General features: G+C 40.8%; 1 protein-coding gene across 2 annotated transcripts in view; it reads left to right on the forward strand.

Annotated features, from left to right (window-relative positions):
* The first annotated feature begins 2,919 nt into the window (after positions 1 to 2,919).
* Tmem260 (transmembrane protein 260) overlaps positions 2,920 to 14,257 on the forward strand; it is a 67,426-nt gene continuing 56,088 nt past the window's right edge. The window contains exons 1-3 of one of the 2 annotated variants that reach the window (XM_036199077.1): positions 2,920 to 2,952; positions 7,932 to 7,963; positions 8,672 to 8,823. Coding sequence is in view for 1 of the 2 variants with exons in the window: in XM_036199075.1 (XP_036054968.1) it covers positions 3,168 to 3,315; positions 7,932 to 7,963; positions 8,672 to 8,823 (332 nt within the window). In the remaining variant the exon portion in view is untranslated. Of the gene's footprint in view, positions 2,953 to 3,081; positions 3,316 to 7,931; positions 7,964 to 8,671; positions 8,824 to 14,257 lie in introns of those variants that run through there. The other variant, XM_036199075.1, reaches the window with a different exon arrangement.

Below are 14,257 nucleotides of genomic sequence, written 5' to 3' on the forward strand. Positions count from 1 at the left end.
TCCTGAGTTTGGATCTCCAGCACCCATGCATAATCCAGTCATGGTGTTGGTGCTTGTAACTCCAGAACTGGTATGAGTGTGAAGGGGGGTATAGGGGGAGAGACAGTGATAGTTGGGTTCTGTGGGCTCATTATGTGGGCTTACTGGGAAATCCAGCTACTCAGTTTCTCAAAACAAGAACAAAAAAACAACAAAACCCCAAAACCCCAAAACCCCAAACCAGCCAACAAACAAACAAACCCAAGGTGGACAGCCATAGTGGAAGACATCCAACATTGACCTCTGGTCTGCACACACACACACACACACACACACACACACACACACACACACACGGGGAGGGGTGGAGAGTAACCTGGACAAGTTGCCTGTTGAAAGGTGTATTTCCCAGCATCTTTTGCTTCTAGGAAAGGCATGCTATTCAATCAAGGTGAAAGAAATACAGAAGAACCATTCAATGACATTCCCAGAACATTCTTTTGAAAGAGTGAAGGATGGGACTATAGAGTTCACTCATTGATTAGAAGCTTTTGTAGGGGACCCAAGTTTCAGTTCCTGGCACTCATCTGTTGGCTCACAACTGCCTATAATTCCAGATCCAGGGGAATCTGAGGCCTTCTTCTGAACTCCGTGAGCGCTAGACATGTATGTGGTGCATATACATACACACAAGCAAAAAAACACTCATACACATAAAATATTAACTGCTGAAACAACAGTAGACTCATGCTCTTTTCTTCATGCCCTTTTTCCTTTTCTCTGAAGATTTTGGAGATCCTTCACTCTCTTTCACTGTCCTCAGTTTGTCATTCCCTAAATTAATATGTGGGATAGTATGTATATATATATATATATATATATATATATATATATATATATATATATATATATAAATTGTATTCTCTTCACACTGTTTGTCAAATCATTCCTATCATTCTTATATGAGCAGATTTCACATTTATAATCCTAGCATTGATCTCTGCCACCCAAACACAGGAGAATAATTATTCCCTTTTGAAACAATATGCCATTTTATAAAAAGCAAAATTATGAAGTGGATAAAGGAGAAAGAAATGTGTCCTTGGATCTGAATTATTCATTGATATGCCCTTTCAGAAAAGAAACAGAAGTCTTTCTGAAGCTTAAAGCTCTGATATCCACTGCCTCACATCTTCCACTGATGATTATTAGTTGGGTCCTCGGCTTCAAGGGCTTTCACAGGCTGCCGTGAAGGTCTCCATAAGTTGTACTTACTGTGAGGCTCACATGGGGGAAAGATCCACCTTTTAGATCCTTCCTATGGAATTAGCTACATTTAGTTCTTTGAAGTTTACCAAGGGCCTCAGTTTCTCCTTGGCTGATGGCTGGAGGGGCCTCATCCTTGCTCCGTGTAGACCTTTCCAAAGAGCAGTTAACAACACAGTAGTTGGCTTTGTTGGAAAGAACAAGATGAGAAGGAGTGGAGTGAGAGCAGGCTAAACAGTCTTTCATGATCTAATCTCCAAAGAGGATGCCATCGCTTCCGGTTATTCTGTTAACAGGGGTCTTAAGGTGCCGCCCTGCACAAACAGGGGCGAGGGCTACACAATCAGTACTAGCATACAGAGATGCTGAGAGCCGTTGTCCAAGCAGCATGTCCCAGACAGTGGTTTAAATGAGCTGTCTCCGAAGCCTCAGCATTTGGAGACATGGTCTCCAGTTAGTGGTGCTTTCAGAGGAGGTTTAGAAAAGGAGGCCTTGGAGGAGGACTTGGAGAGTTCAAAGCCTCAAACCACATTGAGTTTGCTCTGTTTCCTGCTTGGAGTTGAAACTTACATTGCCATATGCTGTGCTTAATATGCAGAGCCAGTGATCCAGAAATGAGCCCTCTGTTTCCTGCTCTGGCCTCCATGCTGCTTGCTTGTTGCCATGCCTACCTGCCATGATGAACTCATCCCTCTTGAGCTGTAACTCCAAATAAACTGTTTCTTCTCTAGGTTCCCTTGGCCACAGTGTTTTCCCGCAACAGTAGGAAAGTACACCACACAACTCCAGTGTCCCGGGAGCTCAGGTGACAGAACATTTTGTAAACACCAGGAAAAGACGAAGATAGGTGGGCACAGTTACTGCCAATCAGCTCTACAGCTGGGACACTTTGTCCCTGTCAGACTGGATGTAGCACATATGAGAACGTTGTTCATTTTTCCTGTCTTTTGAAATACATTCTATGGAGGTTGCCCCCTCCCTTCCCCGTCTGAATAATTGCTATAATATAGCAAACTGTAAGCTTAAAATGTTTACTAAGGGCTGGGAAGACAGCTCACTAGCAGAGTGCCTCCCTAGCATGTGTGAGGCTCTAGGTTCAATTCCCAGCAGTGTGCTGCAGGATTGTCCAGCAGCTCCCATCTCTTTTTGCATTTCATTTGCATTATTTACATGATGTCTCCATTTCATTTCCCACGTTTAGGGCAAGTCTCCACCAAAACATTCCTCTTTATTTAAGAAAGAGACACTTTTATCATGGAGGATTGTTTTTCTTAGGGCCCAGAACTCAAGCATTCCAACTTACCTTCCACGTTCTCATGTTATAAGAAAACAAGACAAGCTAGTACATTTTAATATCTCAAAATTAGTGAGCTAATAGTTATCACATGGATTTAACGTTAATTTTAGTGAGGCAAATCATTATACATAGCCGTGATCAATGTGTCCCAACGAAAAACATAATAGCAACTAGGGTATTTCTTGGATTCGTAAGGAATTTTTTTTGTGCAGTTCCACTCCAGGCCGTAGGGGGCAGAGCAGCGCTTTCTGGCTCTCCATTTTCGTCTCCGCTTCCTTCTCTATTGGAACCGACCAAGTCAGAGAGGGAGGGGGGGCAGAGATACTACATATGGTCAGTAGGCCTGTCGCAGGCTTGCTGTAGTAAGGAACTGTGCTCCCTTGTGATTCACTACCTCAAAGCATACCGAGGTAAGCATACTGCCACGCGTGGTGTCTCCAAGAAAACTCCTAGGCCGTGCGGGGACGCACCCGCCATTTCCTCCTCCCCCGTCGGATGGGCAAAGGTGTGGTCCGCTCCGCCTTGCTAGACCGGAAGCCGCCGCAGGCTGCGCGCGCCTCTCGGCCGGGAAGGTCCATACCGCGGCCAGTGTGCGCTGTCCGCGGGCTGGCGCGTGTCCGGGCCCATGGGTCTCCATGGCGACGGCGGGGGCCCGGCAGCCCGAGCGGGGCCGTGGCATTCCGGGGGCCTCCGCGGCAGCGTGGCCGTGTTCGCCGCCGTGGCTGCCGTGTTCACCCTCACGCTGCCCCGCTCGCTGCCGGGGGGAGACTCGGGTAAAGTACTCGCAGGCCGCCCTCCTCCCAGCCCCCCAGCCCCCGGGTGCGGCCCCCGCGCCCGCGTCCCATCACCGGAGCTCAGCGCAGGGTTCGGAGTTCCAGAACTTGTCCTCTTTCCGTTTCTGCATCTCTGGCCTCTGTATTCTCGAGCTGTCCAGCCTCTGTGGCTTTCAGCTGATGAAATTTAACCACCTGCCGGCTTACCCCTCCTCAGTTTTACTTTCCGTTCTGTTTTGGTCCATAAACATCACCTATCGAGTCCTTACAGTGTTACAGACGAAAAGATTGACAGTAGTGAACAAAATAGCCAGAGCGTTCTAGTGTGCTTACACACGACACAACAAGTTACTAAGTTACATTTTAAGTGGTAGGCTACCGAGGCACTAAGAGAAATGGGGTTGGGAGTGGGAGTCGATCAGAAGATCAGGAAGGGCTTCCCAGGCAGTGATAATAGTTAGAACCTGACTGTTAAGAGGGAAACTGTTAAAAGGGGTGCGGGGTGGGGTGCAGCTTAAAGCACTCCTCTGTGGGAAAATAAAAGCATGTCTCACCTAGATGAAGACGGGGCATAATTGTTACATATTTGAATCTAGAAACAAATTTCCTGATGTGTTTTACAGCCAGATCAAGTGACCAATAATACCTCAAAATAACCAACAGTGTTTCAGAATGGTGCTGTAACAACATAATGAACCTATTTCCTGAAGATTCCATGAGCTGTTTGTCATTTCACTACCTGATAAGTTCACCCAGATTTGGTGGCTGAAGCAGGGAACAATTGTCGTCTCCCAGTCTGTGGATCAGTAGCTCTCAGTGCAGTTTAGCTGGGTCACTAAGGTGTGGGCTGGAGTTGCAGACCTCTCAGCCATATTTGGGGAGCATCTGCTTCAAACTCAGTCTAGTTCTCTGCTGTGTGATTCTTTCCAGAGATAGCTGACTCCTGTCAAAAGAAAGAGAGCATTCTTGTGACATTCTGTCTGTCACTTTTGAAACCTAATCCTGGAAGTGATATGCCACTGCCCTGTTTTATTTGAGGGAGTCAGGAAATCTAGACCAGTTCAAAGGGGAGAGGATTACACGCCCAGACAGCCAGGAGATGGGGATTACCAGGACTGGCGTCAGGATTGCCTGACAGGTGGAGAATCCTTGATGCTCCATTTTCAGGTCATCTCCTCTTTCCGGATCCCCTGAGCAGTTCCTGGGGGTGGTGTTTGGGGATGGAGTTACCCACTTTCCAAGATTAATATTAAATAATTAAGTAGTTTTAGGGTGGCAAGAGGTTTGATATTGGAGAATATTGTTTAGAGGTTAGGTAGCATTGTACCTGTTAAAAGATATCTACAACTACTTATGGTTGTTAGAGCCACAAATGTGGGATGAGAAGCGTAATGTGACTGCATTTACTATATCCTACTCATCGTCCTAAGTGCCTTTTATGGATTCTTGCCTTTCCACCTGCCCTAAGAGGTAGATGCTGTTCTCTTCTTTTGCAGATGAGTAAAATAAGGCTAACGAGTCACAGCGAGTGAGGGGCACCCAAAAAGAACCTAAGCAGATTGACTTTAGAACACTCTTCTTAATGCCTACTCAAAAGAATTTGGAGACATTATTAAATTCTCCATTACCCATAGTGATAGTCTTTTTAAATTGTTGCCTCCCTTCTTGTATAATACTGTATTTCATGTGTTACCAAAAGAATAAAATTGTGTATTCATCTGAATTACCAGACTTCTTACATGTTCTGATTTGTTTGGTTGGATGCTGAATGATATTGGTTGGTTGCTTCTGATATTTTATGATCATTTTTGGGAATCATCAAGAGCTATTTTTAGCTATATGCCAGTGTGGAAATTTTGTTTAGGCTTACCTTTGATCATGTTGTTTTTGTGTTGAATGTACTTGAATGTTTATGAAATATATATTCTGTCAATAAACAGAACACATCTCAAAGCCAAATAAAGCATTAGTCTTAAGTTTTACTCAGAAGATCTACCACATTGTGTGGCATTGCCAATTTCATTTTTTGCACTACTATACATATATATTTGTTCATGGACAGTTCTCATGATCCTTGAGAGAAAGAACTAACTTATAGATGGATTGATATATGTTCAATACAGTTAGTTATTTTAATGGACCATATATGGGTATGTGTACATTTGAAGCAACTACACACATCTCAGGGCTTGCTACTGGCTTGCATCTGGGACAACAAAGTTGTGTGTCTCAGACCTGAATATACTTCAGAATTGCCCAGCAGGTTTGAGTGGTAATGTCAGAAGACCTTCAGGAAGTTTTATTCTGACACGAGGAGCCCTTCAATGTAGCTGAGGAAACGCCGCTGACGGGCTGGGAGAAAGCAAGAACTTGGGAGGCGCTGAGCTTAGTGTTTGCTTTTGCCTTCCTCTTTCACATGCCCTTTAAGAGCATTCCCTTTGCTCTTGACCATGGAGACATAGATTTTGAACAGCGGCATATTTTTCTTTAGATTGAACATTGCTAAGAATTGATAGGATTTTGTCAAATTCCAGATTTGTCTTTATAGAAACAGAATTCCAGGGTTAAAAATACCGCTTATTTGTTTTGGCAAAAAGCAGTTAGAGGAATGGTATTAAAGTGTGGTTTGAATACAGTCTGAATGGAAGAGATTGTGACCTTGAAAGCTGGAACTTATGGCATACTTTGTCCCACAAATCAAAGCAAAAATAGATCAAAACTGAGCTAAATCATGGAATAAAACTGTAAGATCCTGTCTTGGAGTAGTTACATAGGAAATAGTTATATGCATTTTATACTTAAGATTCTGAGATGTCAATATCAGTAATTGAATTAAGAGGGGTTGGGGATTTAGCTCAGTGGTAGAGCGCTTGCCTAGCAAGCACAAGGTCCTGGGTTCGATCCTCAGCTCTAAAAATAGAAAAGGAAAAAAAAAAAGTAATTGACTTAAGTAAGCACTGTGTTATCTGGTTGTCCTTTTGGGGCTTCTGTGAATTAGTCACTCATTGAAGAAAAGTTTGAGTGGTAAGGATGACAATGTGGTATGTCTTTACCACCCTCTGCAGAGAATTGGTGGTTGATTTTTTTTGTGGGTGGCCGGAGAGGGAACAGGTGGTGTTTTCTTGGCAGGATTCTGAAATGACTACAATGGTGTTTTCAGACTTAGTGAGAGAAATGAAAACAACCAGCTAGAATATAATCCTCTACTGGAAAGTGCTGAATAGCTGGAGGCATGTTCTGTGGAGGAGAGAGAATGATTAACTGGTAGAGGATGCTGGGCCTGTGTAAGGAAAGGTCTTATTCCCAAGTGGCAATTGAGCCGGGCCTTGGCAGATTTGGGGAAGAAAGGTGGAGAAATATTCCAGGGTGAGAAGATGAGTGACGGAGTTGTGAAAACAGGGCACCCCAGTGGAACGCTGGTGTTCAGATTTGGGGCGCGTAAGTAGTATGGGAACAAGGCTGCCAAGGGACCTTGATGCCATTAGACCTGACTGGAGAAGCCCTTATTCTTGCTAAGATATCTGAATTTAGTTAGTAACAGCAGCCATTGAGAAATTGTAGACTAGGGATAGGCTTTAGCTTCTTGGTTTTGTATGAATTGGGGAAAGGGTGTTGCAGTCAACAGTAGTTTCGGAACGTTAAAGTAGGTTAGTTAAGTCTTGCTATAGTCCAGGCCAGGGAAGGTGGAGGTCTACTTTTGTAACTAGGACAGTAGGGAGTTGATATCTGTCGAGGACCAGAACATGGACACTAATGCCTTTCCTAAGAAGCACAAGTGGCCACAACTCACTATTCCAGACTAATGTCTCACAGTGCAACTGTGCTGAGCCCTGAGTTAGACGTGCTCTAGTTACGGGAACAGACATTGGATTACTTCCTGTGCTGTCAGCTTGGAATCACTGGCACCAAGGAGCTATGAGTAAAGACTAGAGTGATGTAGTGAGTGCTGTAAAAAGACATATTCTGGGGGAGCTTACCAAAACAGTGCAGATTGTTTAAAGGATACGTAACTTAATGTAGACAAGGTATCCAAAGGCCAGCATTTGGGGAGCATGGCACCATGGACAATGTCCAGACCTCAAACCTCCAGAGGCTCATTTTTAAGTCAGACAGCTGCATCTTTTTTGTTGTTGTTGTAGGAGGGGCAGTCTCACCAGGTTGCCTAGTCTGGCCTTGGACTCACGGTAATCCTCCTGCCTCTGCCTCCCAAGTACTAAGATAACAGGCCCAAACTATTGCCACCCCTCTTTACAATTGCATCTTTATAAGCCATGCTACATTCTTGAGAGAACGCAGCATATCACATTCATGCTCTAGTGTGTTTGTATATTTGCAAGTAAATACAGCTTTCAGGAAGGAAAAATGATTTTTTTTAAAATGAGAATTCACTTGTATTTCGACTGACCAGTTACTTAAAACTATGGGAGATAGTTTGTTAATAAGACCTAAGGGGGAAAGTACTCTTAGACTATTTCATGCTGTTAAATCTCCCCAGATTTACAGTTTTATCCAGTCAAATTAATGCAAAACCCCAATGCAAGCATCCGGATTTTGAAAACTTTGGAGGAGTGTCATTCTGTAATAGTAATTATTGGTTTTACATTATTTTTTCACAGGGGAACTGATCACAGCCGCACATGAGCTTGGGGTAAGTATTAGTTTTATTGTTTAATCAATGCTCTCATTAGCAGTTTTAGGAATTAAGAAAGTTTAATTAAGCATGGAATAAAGTAGATTAATTTATTTTCAAGCCCTAGTTTTTAGTAACTTATAAGTACAGTACATGACAATTTACTTTAAGTTTTAAATCCAATTAACTGAAATTATAAAGCAAAGCCTTTACTATATATACAGTAGCTGGCTTATTATCATCCCAAATTTTGTATAAGCTGTGGAGAATAAATCGGGTTAACAATTTTAATAAGTTTATTATTTAATAAACTTTATTATAGTGTGTGATCCCTTTAGTCAAGACCTTACGACTGTCAGCATGGTGGTAATCCCGTAGCAGTGTGGTCTTTCAACTCTTACCAAGACGATGTTTCCGGACCTGCCTGCTTTCAGTAACCTTTGAAATGACCCGAATGTACTGTAAACCTAGAGCACAAACTGCTTAAGGGCTGACGGTGGACTGTCACCCTGTCTGTAGGTGACATCCCATATGATAGGCACAGTAGACCCACTAGAGAAAATAGCCATATTGACAGAGGAAGATTACAGTAGGAAGCTGCTATTCAGATAGTCATCAAGGCACAGTCCTCAGACTCGCCTGAGCAAAGGGCTCCTTGTCAGTGAAAGCCAGTGAGACACGTCTGTCCAGATGAACACGTCTGACCGTTGCTTCTTTTCCCCCTAGGTTGCCCACCCTCCCGGCTACCCATTGTTCACACTGGTGGCTAGCCTGGCAATCACTCTCTTTCCATTTGGTCCCGTTGCCTACCGAGTCAATCTTCTCTGTGGCTTATTTGGAGCGGTTGCTGCTTCCCTCCTTTACTTCACCGTTTTCAGGTAAAGTAGTTGATTAGTTAATTTTGAGACCGAGAGATGTGGGTTCCTCATGGCCAGCTGCATACATTTGCAAAATCTTTTGTTGCTTAAGTGGCTCCCCTAAGTCACATGATCTCACTTTCCTGTGGGAATTTCATACCCCTCAAATGTTCACACAGTTGGCTGTTCTTGGTACAGTGCGATGAAGGTGTCACCTGTCCGTTACCACAGCTCTCTGGCCAGGCCGGACTAATGAGGACTGTCATTTTACAAAGATGAGGGTGGGCCTTCTTAACTCAGCGACACAAAGCTTGTCTTTTGTAGACGGTAAATTCACTTAATTACTCACCATGCTGCAGATGGGCAGCTGCCTCTCAGGCTAGGCCTGAGAGCTGATTATATTATAAATAGGAGCATACTGCGTACTTGTGTGAAGGAGGCTGTCACATTTGGGGTGTGGTTTGAGAGCCGATTATATTACAAATATGAACATAGCTATATGCTTGTGGAAACCAGGCTGACATATTTGGAGTGTGGTTTTAGTGAGGTTTCACATTGGCCCACTGTAGCCCTAGGCAAGGGAGATACAATAGACCCCACTGACTTCAGGGATCGAGGTATTCCTATGAAAGCTACTGTGCTTTTAATTGACCACTAGTTTAGGAGATTAGTGACATCTTTGCCTCTGATGTTTCTGTCTCCATTTGTAACGTAGTCTAAACCTGTTTCCTATGAGGATGACACCAAAAAATACAAGTTGGACTTTTTGGAAAAATGGGAAAAAACAAAGTCCTATATCCAAAAGCTCTTATAAGCTTTTCTTAAGTAAAAAAAAAAAAAGAAAGAAAGAAAAGAAAAGTTAATGTAAATATAGTATAATTTAAGTAGATTCAATTCCCAGTGTTAATATTGCCAACTAGCATTTTAATGTAATAGTCATAGTATTGCCCTTTAAATTCTAAGTTTCTTTTGAGTTACTTATAGAAGTAAAAATCTAACATAATAACTCTAAAGTTTACTCTTAAATCTATTTGCAGAAAGGATTCATAATCAACTATTATAGTTTTGACAGTACTAAATTTTATCCGTATCACTTGATGTATTTCTATATAATCTTATATATTTTCATTGATAGTCCTCTAATAGTCAGTGTTTAAAATAAGGTCCTTGCCTGGGTTGCTTAGTGTTATGGATATTTTTTTCTAAAAGGTTGGAATAATTTTGATTAAAATTATTTCTTCTGAATCTTCTAAGTACCTGCCAGTTTCCATTAAGAGAAAATTGATTTTTTTAAATATCTAGGTTGAAATTTGGAACATAACCTGTTCAATATTAAAAACATGAGTTATTAATTTTCACAAGAAACTTTAAGATAGACACTTTAGTGCTATGAATTGTGTATCTGAGTGTGTGTGTGTGTGTGTGTGTGTGTGTGTATGTATGTGCTCATGTGCACGTGCATGTGCACACACACATGTGCTCTGAAGCAAGTAAGGCAGTTGATGCTCTATAACTTCATATTTCTCACATTTTGTTGATGGCATTCCACAGAGAGTTACTATTTTTAAAAATCATAAAAACTTCTTCCAAGTCCAAATAGTTTTAGACAATAATTTTCCTTTAGTTGTCCAGTTTAAAAATAGATTTTATTGCTTATTGTGCTTGATTCTATGAGTTTGAGATGAGCATGTGGCTCCTTGATTTAATATACACCACTGTGGATGAATCATTACACTCGCTGACATTTTAATCAGAGCTCTAATACTGCTAAAATGGCTATGTGAGTGGTTTGCTAATACAGTCCTTCAGAAAAGTTGTTTGCTCCCTGAAAAAGAAGCTAACAACATTATTGCTCACATGCACTTTAATATGAAAATACTTCATTATTTTGAACACAAATCACTGACAAGGTACACATCCTTTGGGAACAACCCAGTTCAAGTGGCAAATCTGTTTTGTCAAACAATAGACACCCTTCAGAAAGGAGAAGCCATCTCTATGGTAATAGGACTAACAGTAGCTTATTGATTGAGTGGAAGAAGACATTATACAATGTCAGCTGGCTTGTTACAATTTCATTTGTTGTATGACCTGAACTTGACCTCTGAAACCTTTCTTCTGTGAATGTAAACCCAACAGCAGGAGAGGTTTTGTGCAGTCCTTACAGCGGTGGCTTTTTTCCAGCCCTGGCATACAGTAAATATATTCTGTTCCAGGTTGCCTCCTTGCTCAGAATTTGTTTAGGAGACATTTCAGTGCTTTATTCATTTACAGACCAAACCATCTTTCCGTTTTGTTGTTGACTGTTGAAGGGCTTTGGTCCAGGAAGCAGTTTGGTTCTTTCTTTCTCCCATCACTTAAGAGTGCATTACTGTACATGTAGGGTTAGAGCTGACTGGTGTGCAGTAAATTAATTCTTTTTCAGGTAATTGTTCGCATAGCATTCACTATATTTAGCTCTTGGGGTGGACATAAAGACCTTCTGTACCTTTTAAACAAAGATTGTGTTTCAAAAGCAAATTTCTGTTTAAATGTGTTGATGTAAAAAGCTCCATTTTCTTTTTCAGTAAACATGACTTAGATTGAAAGAACAATTTGTTCGTTGTTTCTAATTACTATGTAATTTTTGCTTTTCTTGTATCCTTCTCTTGCTTTTAAAAGCCGTAAGATGTCATTAACACTGCATTTTTTTGTCAGTCTTTCTTAATAGTTGGCAGGAACTCAGTTGTATTTGATTTGCTCTAATGTAGGAAGCATAGGAGTAAAGTAGCACACTGAAAGAAGTGTGTGTCATTGTAGCTCATTGAACTAATGTGCTAAGAGTGTGGGGAGAGTGTGGCTCCTCTGAAATAGGGGTCCCTTTGGGGCATTTGAAAGCTGGCATCTTCTTAGAGGATTTTAATCTTTCATTTCCATGATACACAACTTTCATCCCTATATCTTTATATTAAGGCTATGTAATTGTTAGTGTTTTAAAAGAACAATGATTCTTTAGGTCACTGAAGTAAATCATTTTTAAATTTGATAATATGTAATTTAAAGTATTCTATTTATAATTCATAGATGCTATGTATAAAATTTTAAAAAGTTATAGGTAATTTAAATCATAAATATGAATGCCATCTAATTTTGCTTACTATTTGAATTTCAAAGTTATTTTCCAGGAAACATCAAACTAGATCCTATTGTAGTGAATCAGGAAGAATGCTAAGTCACAATCTAAAATCTTCGTCAAACACATTTCCTGTGTGCTGCTAGCACTAACAGAGGAAAGCATCCTGACAGCGTTGTATTAAAATGCTGTCCCTCAGGAAGGTTTAACTGTTTACAGTCTCCGGTGAGGGCCCACCTTAGAGTATTTGTTTGAAGAGGTACAAGGTAAGAAATACATTCTCAACAGCTTAGAAAGTTAGCAAATGAGGATGAGGATTTTCAACTGTTAGTGGCCAAATGGAACTACAGAAAAATCTGTGCCACAGTGTTTATTAAGCACCCAATGAGAAATGAAAGTAAAATACTTCTAATTTTTATAAAAATAAAAAAAATCACTTTAAAGAAAGTAAGATAAACCATCCACTAAATAATCAGATTTTCAGGGATTCCTAAAGTCTCTGTTCTGGAAATTTATAAAAACAGTAAGACCATTAGCACTGTATGATAAGAAACCAGATCTCTAGGTGTCAAATATGTTTTGTAGACTCTGTGTGTATCAATAATCAGTGGTATGTTGGAACTACAAAGAAATTGACATCAATTGCAACAATAATAGTTGAATATCTTCTGACAGGTTATTTTGTGCCCATGTTTTATGCATGGAATCTTGTCATTTTTAAATATTTTGTATTTCTAAACATTAATTCACTGCTAAAATTAATTTGATTATAGTTTTGGAAAATGCTTCATTCTGAGCAGTGTACCTGCTATTCTTACAGATTCCATTAAGATCCACTCAATAAAGAATAGAAAATTAAAATGCCATACCTTGGAGAATGTGGAATCTCCTGCTTAAGGGACATTTGGATTTTCCAGCTCAAAAGAGTGTTTTACATTATTGCCATAGAGAATAAAGAGAAGCGCTTCCTAATTTCCGAAGTAACTATGCCTAAGTAACAAATCATCACCAAGCTTTCATACTGGAGAAGAATGGGAGGTACCAGAGCATTCATTCCATTCAGGGGAATGTCTGTCTTGATCCCTGGTTAATTGATCATATATTTTTCTCATACTTGTATTAAAATTGCATTGACTCAGGCTGGTTAAGCATATTAAGAGCCTAGTTCATTTGCATTTTCTTCCAAGTTGAGGGACATATTAGGCTCAAATAGCAGTGCTTCATTTTGAAGGGAGAAAAGCAGGGCAAAACTCTTTTAAGACTGTAGAGTCTTTTCTGACAGCTAGTCAGAGTTAGAATTAGTTCAAGGAGATGTTAATAATGCACTGCCTGGCCTAATCCCTTTGATATCACCAGGTACCCTCCTGTTCATGGGTTAATTGCTTTAAAAGCGAAGGCAATATTCTGAGCGGTGGGCCGCTTCACCTTTTCACAGCTGTTACCATTGAGTGACAACTAAATCCCATGTGTAAGATGAGGAAGAGCTCAATCTCCAATTGGGAGAAAATTTATGTAAACCGCAATCCCTTCAGAATGTGCGGAAGTCATAGACTTTCTTGATTTACTCTGCTTTTCCCAGAAAGCTCTATTGTTCACTTTCCTAAGTCCCATCAACCCTTTGTAGCAGAATATCACAGCGGCAGCAGATAGCTTGAAATATATAAATGCTATCATAGCTCTGATTAATAGCAGTGCTTATGAGTCAAGCCTGATAACAGTGCGGCTCTCCACTCAATTTCAGATACTGCTAATGGAATCTGTCTTCTCCAATTGTAATATGAGAAGGCCTAATTTGCCATGGAGCTTGGAGCTGTCACCAGTAGGGGATTGTGGGGTCAGATGGGAGCTGCCAGGTTTTTGCCCTGCAGCTTGTATCTCTCACTTTGAATAGAGCAGCCCCCTGCCTGCCAGTTAGCTGATAGGCCGCCGTGGGGCTTATGCCACTATGTACAATAGGAAAGGGCTACATAGGCTGACTTTATAATTGTGAAGCTAGCTCATATTTCCACAGCTACTGTGCTGCATAATTTCTAATAAGTGGTTTTAACAAATGTCAGATTATGAAAAGTTTCCTCAATTACAAAAACTTATAAAACATTTAAATTGCTAAATCTGTTTCCTGCCGAGATTCTTGCCACTGGAACTAGTCATCAGTTATTACTGCTTGGCTAATAAATGCACGTAGTTCTTAAAACTATAAATAAAATGATAACTTCCAACTCACACAGACTTGCAGCTTTTCAAACTCATAAAGATGATGACGCCCTTAATGAACTGAACATAAACCGCACTTCACAACGTTCCGTAGTCAGTTTCTTGTGTTTCATGTTTGTTGGTGGTACT

The sequence above is a fragment of the Onychomys torridus genome, chromosome 9, assembly GCF_903995425.1.
Source record: "Onychomys torridus chromosome 9, mOncTor1.1, whole genome shotgun sequence".
In the NCBI taxonomy this organism is placed as follows: domain Eukaryota; kingdom Metazoa; phylum Chordata; class Mammalia; order Rodentia; family Cricetidae; genus Onychomys; species Onychomys torridus.